General features: G+C 41.6%; 2 protein-coding genes across 2 annotated transcripts; both read right to left on the bottom strand.

Annotated features, from left to right (window-relative positions):
- Positions 1 to 10,324: 10,324 nt before the first annotated feature.
- Positions 10,325 to 10,648, bottom strand: LOC147481761 (uncharacterized). Its single transcript, XM_086579033.1, has one exon. The coding sequence runs from the start codon at positions 10,646 to 10,648 to the stop codon at positions 10,325 to 10,327; it is 324 nt and encodes a 107-aa protein (XP_086435159.1).
- A 96-nt stretch (positions 10,649 to 10,744) lies between these two features.
- Positions 10,745 to 11,539, bottom strand: LOC147481760 (uncharacterized). Its single transcript, XM_086579032.1, has one exon. The coding sequence runs from the start codon at positions 11,537 to 11,539 to the stop codon at positions 10,745 to 10,747; it is 795 nt and encodes a 264-aa protein (XP_086435158.1).
- Between the last annotated feature and the right edge of the window lie 3,934 nt (positions 11,540 to 15,473).

Here is a 15,473-nt window from a genome sequence, read left to right as displayed (position 1 = left end):
ATCACACTAACCTATTCCTAATTGAGCTAGAGGTCTTTATTAAGTGTTGCGGGGATTAGGAGATAGTTTAAGAAGGAAGGAAATGGATATTCAAAAGGACAAGTCTGAGATAATAGAGTCTTCATATTATGTAACTTAGAGAAAACCTTGTTATTTTCTTTTGCTTCTATACTTTGTTTCCATCTTTAGCCATATTTTTCTTTTTCTTTTCTTTGGCTTTTGACTCCCTTTTATTCTATTTTTGGAGTTTTTATTTATTTATATTTTTTTTCTTTTCCTTGGATGGAAACTTCTTTTCTTTTTCTGAAGCAACTAACTAATTTTTGTTTACACAGGTTTTTCTCTTATTCTTTATTCACTCATTCTATTCTCAGACTTATTCTAGATTGGGTAAGTTGAATTTTTTATTTTGTTTTGTTTTTGTAACAGGGTAAAGGAATTGTGGTTTATGGAAGGCTAAAAGAAAGGCTCGAGGGGGTGACTAGCGGAAAATAATTCATAGGTTTGAATTTCGGCTATATCGATCCAAAGAGGGCCTAAATTCTCGCTTAGGATATGGCATAGTGATCAAGCAAGTGGACGGTGATTTCTCTATCCGGATTTTACTTCTCCCTTGTGTCATTTCTCAAATGTTTCGCTCATATAAGGCTTTTTAGGCTATATTCTCACAGGATTTGTAGAATAAGTACTCTAGCCTAGATTTCCAGAAAACTTATCTTGCTAACAATCATAGATACTCATGTAATATATTTATAGATAGATCCAAAGATTATTACCTACATATTAACCTACGTTTCTAACAATTATTCGATGCAAAAGCTAATGAGAGACTTCTAGATTATTAAGAGCATAGAGAAAGAAACAATACCAATATTCCTAAGTGTATAGCATAAACTTTTTATTTTTATTTTTTTTTTTTTATTTTTATTATTTTTAAGACAAATAATATGTAATATACAACATAATATGTGCTTAACATTTACATCGTGTTTCTATACCACCCCCAAACAATTTGGGAGAAGGGGTTCATGAAACAATTCAATAGCACAATTAAATTATGTAACTAACTAATTTTTATAATTTTTAACATTTTATAAATAAAAGTCGTAAATTTACATCCTAAAAGTGTCTAATTTTTGTAAATGTTTCTATCCCACCCCCAAACAATCAACGCTTTGTCCTCAAAGTGTAAAGAGATAAGGAAAAGAATTTACCATAGAAACGTGGCAAAAATTGGCAGTACCTGTAACAAAAATATTGTAAAGATGATATGATAATATGAAGCACAATTAAACTGGTACGTACTAACTAACACAAACTCTACTGGAGTAAACATGACAGGCTTATGGTGGCAATATGATTTGAAATGAATACCAAAATACGCCACCCCCAAAAAAAATTGGAAAACTCTTTTAAGTTTGAAAATTTTGTTTAGCCTATACTCCAGAAAGTTGGTATTGTACGAAAACTTGGGTCTTTTAAAGTCAGATTCCCTAGACTTACTAATATATGTTTATGTTTTTATTTTATTTAGTTTTTATATGTTTGATTTTTAGAAAAACAAAACAAAATTACGATAAAGAAATAAAAATGAAACTCACTCCATAGAGAAACACTACTCAATCCACGAGAAAAAGTGCAAGAGATAAATGCGTGAGTCACATGAAACGTAGACTAAGAATTCGACACTTACAAGCACTCACTCCAAAAGGAGGGTCCGGTTGCCTTAATGGTGCACTCCCATAACATAAGATTGGAATGGAGTACACCGAAGAATAAAATGAGTCTTTTATAGTCATATACTCGAGACTTTATCTAATATATATGTATTAAAATGTAGTTTACCATATATCAACAATCGAAAAAGTTGTGGGTCTTTCCACAAATAATTAACATGGAATGCACCATCAAACAGAATTAAGCACCAAGATTTCCTATGACGTAGCTTAGTGGAATGAGAGCAAAGCCTTATAGATCTAAACCTTAATCGAGCATACAGTTTCTTCTTTGTCCTCCCACGAAGGGATGCCAAGTAAATGAACGTGAGAAAATTGATGGTTGTGGAAGATAATGAGGATGTGGATAATTTTGAGAAGGAAAAAATGGAAAAAATGAAAAAGTGTCGGTGGCTTGTCCTTGGGTGTTACTTCTTCACCAGTTGGTTTTAGATAGTTATGAAGCATAGGAGAAATGCCAAGGTCAAGTACAAACTCAATGGTTCTTTGGAAAGGTAGAGGGCGAGGAACATTAAGTGATGGAAGGTGAATGAGTGACATGAGGATGTGAGGTGGGTGAATGGTGTTCAACTAGTGTTCTTAGGTCTATATCATCGAGGCCTTGAGATATGCAAGACATTCCTCAATAGGTGGGTAAGAAGAATCACTTTGGGATAGAGGGCTTAAAAATTCTTCTTCCGTCATGGCATCAAGAGATGAATGGATGTCAATAGGAGAGAACTCGCGAGGCGGCAAAGAAGGGTTGCAAAAGAGTCGAAGGAAATCCTCCTTTATGTTATCTACGTTTAGGGAGTAGAAATTGTGATCCTTGTCTTCTTCCATAAGAGGGGTATCTACTAGTGTGGGGACTAAAGTGTCAGCCGCACTAATGTGAGGTACAAAACTCTCAATGGACTTCACTTCCCCTTCTACAGGCAAACCTAGTTGTCCCTGTTTTTGTCTAAACATGTTAACTTCTACGTAAAGATTTCCAAAAGAAAGAGTCATTGAGCCATCCCGACAATTGATTTGGACATTGGCGGTTGCCAAGAAGGGACGCCCTAAGATGATGGGAATGGAATCATGAGTAACTTCTGTGTCAAGAATAACAAAGTCGGCTGGATAGTAAAAATCCTGAACTTTAACGAATATTTTCAACTACACCCTTGGGATACTTAATAGAACGATCGGGCTAACCGCAAAGTCATTTTGGTTGGTTGAAGTTTTGTTCGACCTAGTTGTTTATATAAATAAAAAGGGAGTAAGTTAACACTTTCGCCCCGTGTCTAATAAAGTAGTTGTTAAAAGAAGGTATCACCTAAGGTGCATTGTCTGATGGGGCGACCGGGGTCCTTGTACTTAACAATTCCGTTATGTTCGGATAAAGAGGGATATTGTTCGATTAAGAATGCTTAGGTGGGGTATGTTGGTTTTCCTCTTCTTGGTGCACAACTCTTTAGAAACTTAGCGTGTCCAGGTAGACTTTTTATAGCTTCTAGAAAAGGTAGGTTTATAGTCAAATTTTTAAACACTTCCCTTTAATCTCATCAAAATTCTCGCCCTTTTTAAACACAACTAGTCTTTGGGGATCCGGTGCTTTATCGCTATTTTTTTAGCGTAGGGATAAAAGTATTATTAGTCTTTGCCTTATCTCTAGCCGTTTTCCATCTAGGTGTCCATATTGGAACCTCTACAGGTGTAGGGTCTTCACTTTCTATTATTGGGTCTTGTAATGTTTTCCCTTTTGGTTGTGGTTTAACTGGTACTTCTACAGTTGTAAGGTCTTCAGTTTCTATTATAGTATTTGGTATGGTATCATTTTTAGTTTGCGGGGTAATCTTTAGGCATAGTCACTTGGTTATCAACTACTCGCCCTGAACGAAGGGTAGTGACTGCATGTAGGTCCCCTTGGTTTATATTACCATTACAGTAAATATTGTTTATTTCGAAGGCGGTGTTTGTTGACTTAGGATTAGGCACTGCTTGACTTGGAAACACGCCGGTTTGGTTATTATTTTGGTTAGAAGACATGTCAATAACCTTTTGGCACAAAGACTGCATCATTTGCATCGTTTGTTTTATCATATTAGAGTTTTGATCATTCTGATCTTTCATCAAGTTGGAGTTTTGTTGCATAATTTGATTTTGTTTCTCCAACAAGGTCACTACTACTTTGTCTGTAGATGGTTGTATTGGAATTAAAGCTTGTTGAGCGTTCATGTCTTAATGTTGATAGTTCTGGGTTATGGGTACTAAACCTCTATTCTGGTCACCTAAGTTCCCTTGTCCTTGATGTTGAGTTAACCTGGTTGAAGTGTGATGGTTGTGGTGGTGTTTGTGCATAGGCAAGAGGACAATAGAAGTCGGAATGCTCAAGACTACAAATGACATTACAACGAGTAGAGTTAATGTTCATGACCGGAGTGGGTTGTTGTTGAACGTAGATGGCATCTACCTTTTAGTGAGGGCATCGATAAGAGTTTTAAGCTTCGGGATCATGTTTAACCTCAAGAGAAGAAGGAGAGGGAGGGGAGGAATCATTTCCTCCCCAATTGTTGTTCTTCTTAGATTGATCTTCTAAGAATTTATAAGCCTCCAAGGCTCCTTTACTAAGAAAAACTACCCCCACCATAATATCTAGAACCTCCTTATGATAATGTGAAAGCCCCCTTGAAGAAAGCACGAACAAGCGTGTCTTTCGCAAGATTATGATGCGGGCATTCAATGAGAAGATCAGTGAAACGATTCCAGGCCTCTAAAAAGGATTCATGAGGATTATAGTGGAAGAAATGAATCCTGTGAAGCATTTCATGTGTCTTCAGTGGTGGGTAAAACTGTTCCATGAACAATTGAACAAGTTGAGCCCATGAGTCCACAGAGTTTGGCGTTTGGGCAGTTAACCAAGATGCCGCCTTGTCGGCTAGGGTGAAAGGAAACACCCTAAGTTTAACTTGATCTGGACTTACGCTAGGATGATGGAATGTAATGAGAACTTGGTCTATCTTACGGATGTGCTGGTAAGGCTTCTCGTGGTCTAAACCATGAAAAACCGGTAACAAGTTAAATATATTAGGGGGGATTCGAAAATCCCCCACTAGGTCTGCAAGAACGATGCACGACTTAGGGTCATCGTTTAGGGCTTTATAAAAATCAGAGAGAGGAGTCTCTTGTTCTTTAGCCATTGATGCAAGTGTAGTGTGTGAAATATTAGATAGGCGTGTTGTATTTATTTCTACGAAAAACAAGCCTGATTATATTAAAATTAAAACTCCTCTGACAGAAGAGGCGAGGAGTGGAAGAAGGAGTACCTGAATGCCTCCTTGCTACGCATTTGAATAGCGTCTTGTATACGCGATCTCAGTGTATTTAACAAGTTAGAAACACTGAGTAACTTGAAGAAATAGAAATTTGAACTAACCTATGAAAATTGGGCTGTTCACGCTGAATTTTCCTTCGAGGGCACGGGTGCCCTCTGTTTGGGCGCAGGTGCGCTCAGGGTTTTCGAATGTCCAGTGTTTTGGGTGCGGGTCGCGCCTCAGGGTTTTCGAATTTTAAGCCTTTTATCTTACTCCAAAAAATTTGAAATTTTTACAGTAATTTGCTAAGACATCTATAAAGTAGCCTGTAAAATTTCAGATCAATCGGAGCTATGAAAGTCCCTCGACTGCCCTGCAAAGTTTGCGAAATAGTTTTCGGTTACAATACAAACAACCGAATGGTTAACCCATCAAAACAAAGCCAAAAATTTCCAAATTTTTACTGGAGACTCCCTACAGATCCTACTTGTTCCTGTAAAAAATTTAGAGCAGTTGGAGTTCTACAACCTCTCCTTATTGGCTGGTGTTCCAGATATTAAGTGTTTGCAACACTGCAGCACTGTAAAGATCGTATTTTTTTCACAAGGTAAACCAACTTTGAAAAATCTGAAAATATTCCAGTAAATTAACAACACATTAAATATTATGTATGAAAATTTTCAGAATTTTTGAAAATTTAGAAATACCTTCACCGCAGTGTTTTTCTCTGTGAATCCATGGCCCCTATGCCCTAAACAAAGAGAATTCTGAAAATTCAAGAAATAAGAATGAAAAATTAAAAGGGTGGGTGGGTAGAGAATGGGGGATTGCCCTTTGGATTCAAGTAATTGAATTCTTATCTTGAATGAAATTAAGATGGCAGCGGCGCCATTTGATAAAAGTTATTTTAATGATTCTAACTATCTATCGTAAACACAAATAATCAACTTACGTAAATACGTGTTTATATCAATATTCCTACTCAATAACGAAGTAATATAAGAGAGTCGATTAGCTCCACTCTTAAACCCTCAAGACTTAATTAGAATTCAACTACTCGACACAAAGAACAATGTGAGAGTAATGTGTGATGTGAAATTTCTAATATCATTATATTATCATTTCCCAAGCAAATCAAACAAGACATGGTATAAAGGGTTGAACTTTGCTTGTTCGAATTTAAAAGGAAACTACTCATGTAAGAATTGATTTAAACTAATAGTGACAAATACTAAATCAATGAATTGCAATAGATGTTTAATGGAAAATGAAGCTAGATTATCAAAAACAACTAACTTTATTAATCTAATGAAAAGTAACAATGATTCAATAATCTATATTAAAACAAAGTATGAAAACTAATTAATTAATGGGATAAAACTCAAAACTAGATCTAGATCTATCTTTTTCTAACCCTAAACTCCATTAACATTAGCTTCCTAACCTAACTACCTAACCCATAACAAAGAGTCAAGCTTTTGTTTTTATACTTTCAGATCCAAAAATCGTGCATGGGCTTGGAGCCATGTTTTGGGCCGAAAAATCGGGCCTAAAACCCAATTTCTTTAGTCCAAAATGGGCTCTCCAGCTGTAATTGGCTTCAACAAACGTTTCGTCTACTTCTGCTCCTCTTATTGGGTCAAGGCTTAGACCATTCAAAAACTCTTTCCGAGCCGGTCGTTTTGACATAAGGTAGGCCCAATTCCGAGATCTGAGTTTAAAGATATGGTCTTCGGAAGTTCTGCTGACTTTGTGCACTGTTTTTGCCCACGTGGATTTTGACTTTTCATCTTTTGACTGGGCTTTATAGAGGTTTTGTCTTCTTCAAAATTGGCCTTTAATCATAGAACTCTTTAGCAACCGACCTTTGCTCATTTATCTCACTAAAGTGGCACATTTCTGCACATAATGGACTTTGAAGCCTGAAATGCATAAAAACACGTAATCAGTATTAACTCTTACTTATTATTAACATAATTGGTCTAAAAGTACGATTGTTAAGGGGTTAAAACTACAGTTTTGGGCTCTTATCACAAGGTGTGGCATCATTATCCATTGTATGTGTCTGGAAGTTTTATTTCCGCGGACCTCCTTTCAAAAGTTTCTCTAAGGCATCTCAATTTCCTTACAAGTGGTAAGTAAAACCCTTTGAATCCCAAATCTTCTGCATAACCTTGTTTTTAATGTGTCTTCTTTCTGTGGCCCAGGTTGGAAACCCGATTCTCGATCTCAATTCTATGATGGCATCTTTTCTAACATTTTTCAAGGACTCCGGGATCTAGTAAGCAGCCAATGTGAGGTTCTCGGCATAGACCCCGACAAAGGCAACCCTTTTTTGCTTGACCCCTCTCTTAAAGACATAGGGAAGTTCCAAGGTCCACTCTACCGATTGCCGCCACCCAAAGAACACAAACCCAAATTCTCTTCCTCCCCAAAAAGAAAACGCAAAGCTCATCGGTCATTCGGCTACACCACCAAGATCTCCCACTCTAAAGTCGCCGCTCAATCCCGCCCTCCCCCTACAGATACCGCCCCCTCTTCCTACTCTGCTTTAGCGGATTGGGAAGACAATTTGCTCACCCCTCTTCTGTTCCTGCCGCTGACATGGCCTCTAGCAAACTCAAACTCTGGGACAGCGACTCAGAAGGCGATGAGCCCACTGAAGTTGCGGCGAAGAGCCCTCCAACAAAAAAATCCCAGACAACGCTCCTCTTCCATCAGAACCACCAACTCACGCACCACGGTCCACAGCTCCCTCTCGCCGCCTTGGAAAGGAACACCATACATCAGTCCCTCCTTCTTCTGGTGATGTGGAGATATGGCACCCGCAATTTAAGGCTCGAGACCGCGATGTAAACATATGCGATTCAGCCCTGGACAACCCTGCCATCGCGGCGTCTTTGTTTTACAGCTCTCATCTTCCCAGAGACCAAGCATATGGTGACTCAGGTTCATTCGCCTCTCACCGAGCATCCATCTATACTGGCTGGGAAAAGGTATCATTAAAGTTCTCTTTCCCTTTCCCTTATACTCGTTTCTAACGTGTATTTCTTTAGTTGAGTCTGGACATCGATTATATGGTGCGCGGCCTCACCAACACCCTGGACTCTCTGGAGGTCGCGAAACAGGAGATCAATGGCCCCAGCGGTTGGAAAACTAAGTATGCCCAGTTGGAGAAGGACCATGATGAGCTTCGAATTGTTGCTGTGAAGGCCCAAAAAGCTCTTCAACAAGCTGAGGACAAGCACCATGATTACGTAGCAGGAGTTGCCTCCAAAATGGAGAGCATAAGAGAGGCGGAGAGACTTGCCACTCAGGCTGCGGTGGACCAAGTTGTGAAGGATGCGACAAATCGCTTCCGACTTCTAGCTGAGAAGAAGATTACTCGCGAACTGAAGAGTCAACTTGAAGAGCTTGCTGCTGCTGGTCGTTTAGTCCCCATACCGCCTCTAGTCCAAGTCCCTGATACTCAAATTGCCTCGCCCTCTCTCGCTGTAATTCTGTACTTGCCGTTATTTTGTTTCTTCTTTTGACAGTATACTTTGAAATTTGTGTATGTGCATGTTATGCCTATTTTTCTGGGTTTGCCCAACAGGTACTCCCACAAATGTTATCTATCTATTATTTTCATCTCCTTTCGTAGTATAAACCACCTTCATTACTTCCTTAATCAAATTTGCATAGGACGACGCTTTTTAATTCCCATTACAAAAGTTAGACTTTGGCTTCGCTTATCTCTTCTCCTTGCAACTCCTTAGGGGCAACTCAATTTGCCCCCATGTTGATTTGGACATATAGTTCGCAAAGGGCTCGTCCTCCCCGCTGTCTTTGGTAGGTTGTGAAGCCTTAGGGGCAACTCAATTTGCCCCCATGTCGATTTGCACATATAGTCCGCGAAGGGCTCATCCCCCCCACTGCCTTTGGTAGGCTATGAAGCCTTAGGGGCAACTCAATTTGCCCCCATGTTGATTTGGACATATAGTCCGTGAAGGGCTCGTCCCCCGGGCTGTCTTTGGTAGGCTCTGAAGCCTTAGGGGCAACTCAATTTGCCCCCATGTTGATTTGGACATATAGTCCGCAAAGGGCTCGTCCCCCACCTGCCTTTGGTAGCAGGTGAAGCCTTAGGGGCAACTCAATTTCCCCCATGTTGATTTGGACATATAGCCCGCGAAAGGCTCGTCCCCCCTGCCTTTGGTTGGCTGTGAAGCCGTAGGAGCAACTCACTTTGCCCCCATGTTTATTTGGACATATAGTCCGCGAAGGGCTCGTTCCCCCTGCTGTTTGTGGTCGGCTGTGAAGCCTTGGGGCAACTCACTTTGCCCCTCCGCTGTCTTTATTCAACTGTGAATAGGGGACAACTTACTTTGCCCCCATGTTGATATTCTTCATTCAATACCCTTGCCATCATTGGAATAAGCAAACTCTTTTTATTTCAAGGATATAACAATCAAAAGACAAGATATCATTCAAAAGTAAGTCTGATCTTACTCCACGACAATAGAAATGAAATTAACGAAAGAATGCTTCCATTATGGAATTTTTTCAACATTCTGATATTCCATGGTTTCTCTATCTTTTCTCCTGATGAAGTCTATAACCTGTAAGTTCCAGAAGTACCCTTCTCCGTGACGATATATGGTCCTTCCCAGTTAGGACCCAGTTTACCCTCATTCTCTTTCTTAGTGGCCGGAGTAATACGTCGCAGCACCAAATCCCCAACCTTGAAAGTTCGCGGCTTCACTCGCTTATCATACTATCGCTGCAACTTTTGATGGTATTCCTCCAGGTGTATGCATGCTATTTCTCTCTTTTCCTCTATGAGATTCAATTCCGTGGTTAAGATCCTTGCATTCATTCCCAACTCCACAGCTCCGGTTCTTGTTGTTTTCTCTATCATCTCCACAGGTTTGACTGCTTCTACTCCGTATGCCATTGCGAATGGTGTTTCCTTAGTAGAGGTCCACGGTATGGTACGATAAGCCCATAACACGTGATTCAACTCGTCCGCCCATGCTCCTTTCCGACTCTCCAATTTTTTCTTTAAGTTATCCATTATGATTTTGTTCGATGCCTCCGCTTGTCCTTTCCCCTCAGGATTGTAGGGGGCTGAGAACCCCTGCTTCACCCTAAACGCCTGAAGAAACTCTCGCACTTTTCCCCCAGTAAACTGAGTTCCATTATCCGCGATGATTGAATGTGGCAGCCCGAACCTACAGATGATCCCTCTACCCATTTGGTAAAATAATCAGTAGCGGCCAACATAAATCTCCTTTTTCCACTCACCATAGGTAAAGGCCCTACAATATCCAGTCCTCACATGGAGAACGGCCAAGGGCTGAACACATTGTGCAAGGGCTCAGCTAGTGAATGTATGAACGGTGCAAACCTTTGGCATTTCTCACATTTCTTGGCGTACTCTGTGGCATCCCTCTTCATATGGGGCCAAAAATACCCTTGTGATATCAACCTGTGGGTAGTAGTTCGTCCTGCGGAATGACTCCGACAATCTCCTTCGTGAACCTCTGCTAGAACCTCTTGCGCCTGCCATGGACCAATACATTTTGACAATGGTCCACTGAAATTTCTCCTGTATAGGTCACCGTCCAGCAATGTGTACCTCTGACTCAGCTGTTCCATTCTTCGCCTCTCCTGTTTATTCTCTATCTCTACTCCCCTCAAGAAAGTATTTATCGGTTCCATCCAACCTTGATCCCTCTTTGTGGTGAGGCAAACCTACTCCTCATTTGATGTACTGGGCTTAGTCAATACTTTAACTTCAATAGACCGACCCTCTGAACCAAGAAGAACCGCCGCCACATAAGCTAAAGCATCGGCGTGTCTATTTTCTCCGTGGCCTAGGTAGGCAAACTTTATTTTGTGGAACTTGTTTACCCTTCGCTGTAGGACCTCGAGGTACCTCGCCATCCTGGGGCAGCGAGCCGCAAACCCTCCATTCACTTGATAAATTACCAAATTGGAATCTGAGAAAACAGACAACTCATTCACCTTTAAATCTTTGGCCAAGTCTAATCCAGCTATTACAGCTTCATATTCAGACTCATTATTTGAAGCCGCGAACCCTAGTTGAATAGATAGCTCAAGGCGATTGTTCTCAAGAGTCACCAACACGACCCCAATTCCATTTCCTATATCCGTAGCAGAACCATCCGTGAAAACTCTCCACCCATTGCGCATATCCCAAGGATCTAAAGGATCGCAGTAGACCTCCCCTTCAGATTTCATTTCCATTTCCTCTCCCCAAGTGGGATCCTCTGCCGAAAATTCAGCCAGAAACTCAGCCATGGCTTGTGCCTTCTCTGCCGTCCTGATTTGGTATGTGATCTTATAAGAACTGAGTAATACTGCCCATTTCAGCATTCTACCTGACTTCTCGGCCTTTAACGCTTGTTTGAGAGGCAAATTTGTTACTACCACCACAGAATGAGCTTCGAAGTAAGGCTTCAACTTGAGAGCTAAAAATATCAAAGCCAAAGCATACTTCTCAATCCTACAGTATCGGGTCTCCATATCCAGTAGGGCTTTGCTTTGAAAGTAAACTGGCTTTTCTATCTTGTCGATCACCCTCACGAGAATTGAACTTATCGCGTACTCGCTAACACCCAGATACAAATACAACTTTTTGCCTTGTTCCGGCCGCGATAGCAAAGGTGCCTTCCCTAGGTAACATTTTAACTCTTGAAATGCTCCTTCGCATTCCGTGGCCCAATGGAAATCAGGAGTTTTCCTCAGTAAGTGGTATAGAGGCTGACATTTATCCGGAAAGATTTGGAAATGAATCTATTAAGTGTCGCGACTCTACCCACCAGCCTTTGTACTTCCTTCACATTCTGTGGGGACGACATTTCAACCAAAGATCGAATTTGCTCTGGATTCGCCTCTATGCCCCGATGGGTGACTATGTAGCCCAGAAACTTCCCTTACGTTACCCCAAATATGCATTTCTCAGGGTTGAGTTTCAGCTTATGCTTGCACAGTATGGCAAAAGTCTCATGGAGGCCTTCTAGGTGCTCTTTCTCCATCATACTTTTTTCCACCATGTCGTCAATGTATATTTCAATCCCCTTTTGAATCTTGCCTTCAAACATCTTTTCTCCCAACCGCTGAAAGGTAGCCCCTGCATTTTTTAAGCCGAAAGGCATCCTGGTGTAACAATAGGTACCACCCTCCACCACAAAGGTGGTTTTCTCCTGATCTAGCCCGAGCATTGCGACCTGATTGTATCCCATTGAGGCATCCATGAAGGAAAACACCTTGAAACCTACTGTTCTATCTACTAACTCATTCACTCGGGGCATAGGGTAACAATCTTTCGAGCATTCCTTGTTTACATCTGTGAAGTCGACACACATTCTAACTTTGCCATTCTTTTTCGGTACCGCGACCACATTTGACAACCATTCCGTAAACTTAACTCCCTGATTATTCCCGCCCCTTTCAGTCGTATCACCTCTTCGCGAATCCTTTCCGCGTATTTGGGCCTTATGCTTCTCATTCTTTGTCTTATCGGCTTAGCATCTTCAATCATATGCAAATGATGACACGCATACTCTGGGTCTAAACCTGTGATATCCTCAATTACCCATGCAAATATGTCTATATTTTCTGTTAAAACTTGCACCAGCTTACACTTCCATTCCTCTGGCAATTCAGCTCCCACTGAGGTAAACTTTTCCTCATCTCCTACCCCAATGTTCACTACCTCCAGCTCATCTAATGTTTTAGGTCCCGGCAAAGGCTCTTACACTTCCGCGGCCACTGCCTCATGTAATTGCTACGCTGATCCTGGTTAGCATGATGGCTCCCCCATTGTGTCGCGGACCATATTCTTTACTGTAACCTGATGGATGTTCTGCGCTACCACTTGATCCCCCCGTATCTCATACGTACCCCCATTTGTAGGGAAGCGGATCACTTGATAAAAGGTTGACGGGATAGCCTTCATTTCGTGGATCCATCTTCTTCCTAGAATGGCATTGTATTGAGAACTAGAATCCACCAACATAAATCTAGTGAATACCGTTGTCGGGCCTGCCGTAGCTGGTAACACCAATTCTCCCATGGGTTCTGTCATACTGCCATTGAACCCATACAGATTGGTTTGAGGAGCTTTGAACTGATCTCTAATGATGTTCATCTCCTACATGGCCCCCTTAAACAACAAGTCCACTGAACTTCCACAGTCTACCAACACCCTTTTTACCAGATAATTGCCCATCGCTATAGTAATCACCAATGCATCCTCGTGCGGGAAATTACTGACTCCAAGTCTTTTGAGGTAAACATTATGCTTTCCTCATCCCTCGTGGTTCCTCGAACTAACCGCGATATGCTCACCACCTCATTCACCTGTTGTAGGCTCGCTGTCTTTCTCATTTTTTCTCTGTGTGCATTTCTTCCCTGGGTTTCTCCGCTGAAGATTACATTGATGGTACCTAGAATTTTAGCTAAAGCTGGCACCCTCTCCTCTTGACGAACCTCTGCCACAAACTCCCTGAGCATCCCCTTTTCAATCATTCTCTCCACCAACCATTTCAAGGCGTAACATTCATTAGTTGCACGATTCCTGATTTGATGATATGTACAGAATGGTTTCCCTTCTACTTCCACTAGTGTATTCGGCGGACCCTCAAAATATTGTTTCCCCTTAATTAGAGGAAAGATTTCCTCTAGAGGCCTATTGAGAGGGGTTTGCTCCATTTCGCGATATGGTTTCCTTTCTCGGATATCCCTTCTTCCTCGGTCCCCCGTCCTCTCCGGACCACGGCTTTCCCCTCTATATACTCCTCTCTCTCTTTCTTCTACCTTACTTTTTCCCTTGCATTCATCTCTGTCCACAGTCTACACTGCCTTCCCCGATCTCTTTTGTTCCTTTCCATTCCTCTGCATTATGTCCTTGTATCGTATGTATTTCTCTACCTTTGGATACAGAGCATGCAAAGAAGTGATTTCGATCTTGGACACTGACTCGTGAACTCTAGTTCCCAATCTCAAGCCGAGCTGGAAAGTTATGACCGCTGTGTGTTCATCCAAGTTTTCCACTCGCAACGTCTTCTCTTTGAACCTACACAAAAACTCTCTCAATGACTCCGCAGACCTTTGTTTTATGTTAAACAGGGCCGCGATATCAACCACCCTTCTTTTCTGGTGTATGAAGTGGTCAACAAATGCGCACTCCAACTCTTCGAACCTTTTGATGCTCCGCAAAGCCAACCTGTAGTACCAATTTGAGGTTCCCCCCTTAAGACTGGCGGGGAACATCATGCAGCGAAGCCCATCATACTTATTTTCCTGCCATAACGACATCTGTTGCCAAAAATGGTGCAAGTGATCAGTTGGGTCTCCCTTCCTATCATACCTCTCAAATATGGGCTGAGAGAACCTCTTAGGAACTTCCGAGTTCCATATTGAATCTTCCAGTGGATTCTTGCTGAGGCTTGCTACCTCCTTCTGCACAGCGCTTTGGCTCGTCTTGTCTGCAACACGGTTCACCTATCTATCCTTCTCAATCATGGCCTGAACCATCTCCAGTGTGAGACCGGTAGTTTGTTTCGTGTCTGGTGGTGGATGTTCCTCAATCTCGCCTTCCCTTTCGCTGCCTTGGTGATCTGCTCTGTCTGTTTCCCCTGTGTGGTTTCCCTTTCCTTTCTTAGTTCGTCATTCTCGTTTCTCAACCTAACAATCTCCTCTTGAAGAAGCCTGGTGGCGTCTGCCGCCACATCTGACACCTCTTCCTCCCCCACCCCTTCAACCTCGACACTCTCGATTTCCTCTGCAACCTCTCTAACCGCTGTTTTCTTTGGTCTTCTCACTCCTCTTTTCGCTACGGTGGCCATTTTCTTTCTTCGATCCCCACAAACGGTGCCAAATGTATCTCCAATTATTACAACCTAAAAGATTACTGGTATTAATTTCTTACTCTTCACTCTTCTCTATGTTCTCTCTTTTTCTTTTTGTTCCTTATTCTTTTCTCTTCTGTCTTTATATCTTCCCCCCTTTCTAACCACTCTCTCTCATTCGTCCATCCACTCTCATCTTCTATCTCCTATCTCGCCACCTGTCCCTCTACTTTCACCACAGTTCTCGGCAGTTAGGGTTCCACGGCCCCTATCCGGTGCACCCCTGAAGTATCCTCCCTACTCTGCCTACAGCCCACTTGCCACCCCATACATTCACCGCAGTTCTCAGCAGTTATGGTTCCGTGGATCCGATCCGCTGCACCCTGTCTTCTCTTCCCTATTCCGCATACAGTCCATTCGCCACCAATGATATCCCATGTTACAAATATGACCCCTACACTAGAGGTCTTTATTAGGTGTTGCGGGGATTAGGTGATGGTTTAAGAATGAAGGAAATGGATATTCAAAAATAACCAGCTTGAGATAATAGAGTCTTCATATTATGTAACTAGAGAAAACCTTTTTTTTTTTTACTTTGCTTCTAC

This window comes from Coptis chinensis, chromosome 8 (genome assembly GCF_015680905.1).
Source record: "Coptis chinensis isolate HL-2020 chromosome 8, ASM1568090v1, whole genome shotgun sequence".
In the NCBI taxonomy this organism is placed as follows: domain Eukaryota; kingdom Viridiplantae; phylum Streptophyta; class Magnoliopsida; order Ranunculales; family Ranunculaceae; genus Coptis; species Coptis chinensis.
The sequence above is the reverse complement of the archived record's forward strand: the minus strand, read 5'-3'. Positions and strand labels throughout refer to the sequence as shown.

Excerpts from the sequence above, each read along its gene's own strand:
- LOC147481761 (XM_086579033.1), bottom strand. The coding sequence starts at position 10,648 with ATGGAACAGCTGAGTCAGAGGTACACATTGCTGGACGGTGACCTATAC.
- LOC147481760 (XM_086579032.1), bottom strand. The coding sequence starts at position 11,539 with ATGGAGACCCGATACTGTAGGATTGAGAAGTATGCTTTGGCTTTGATA.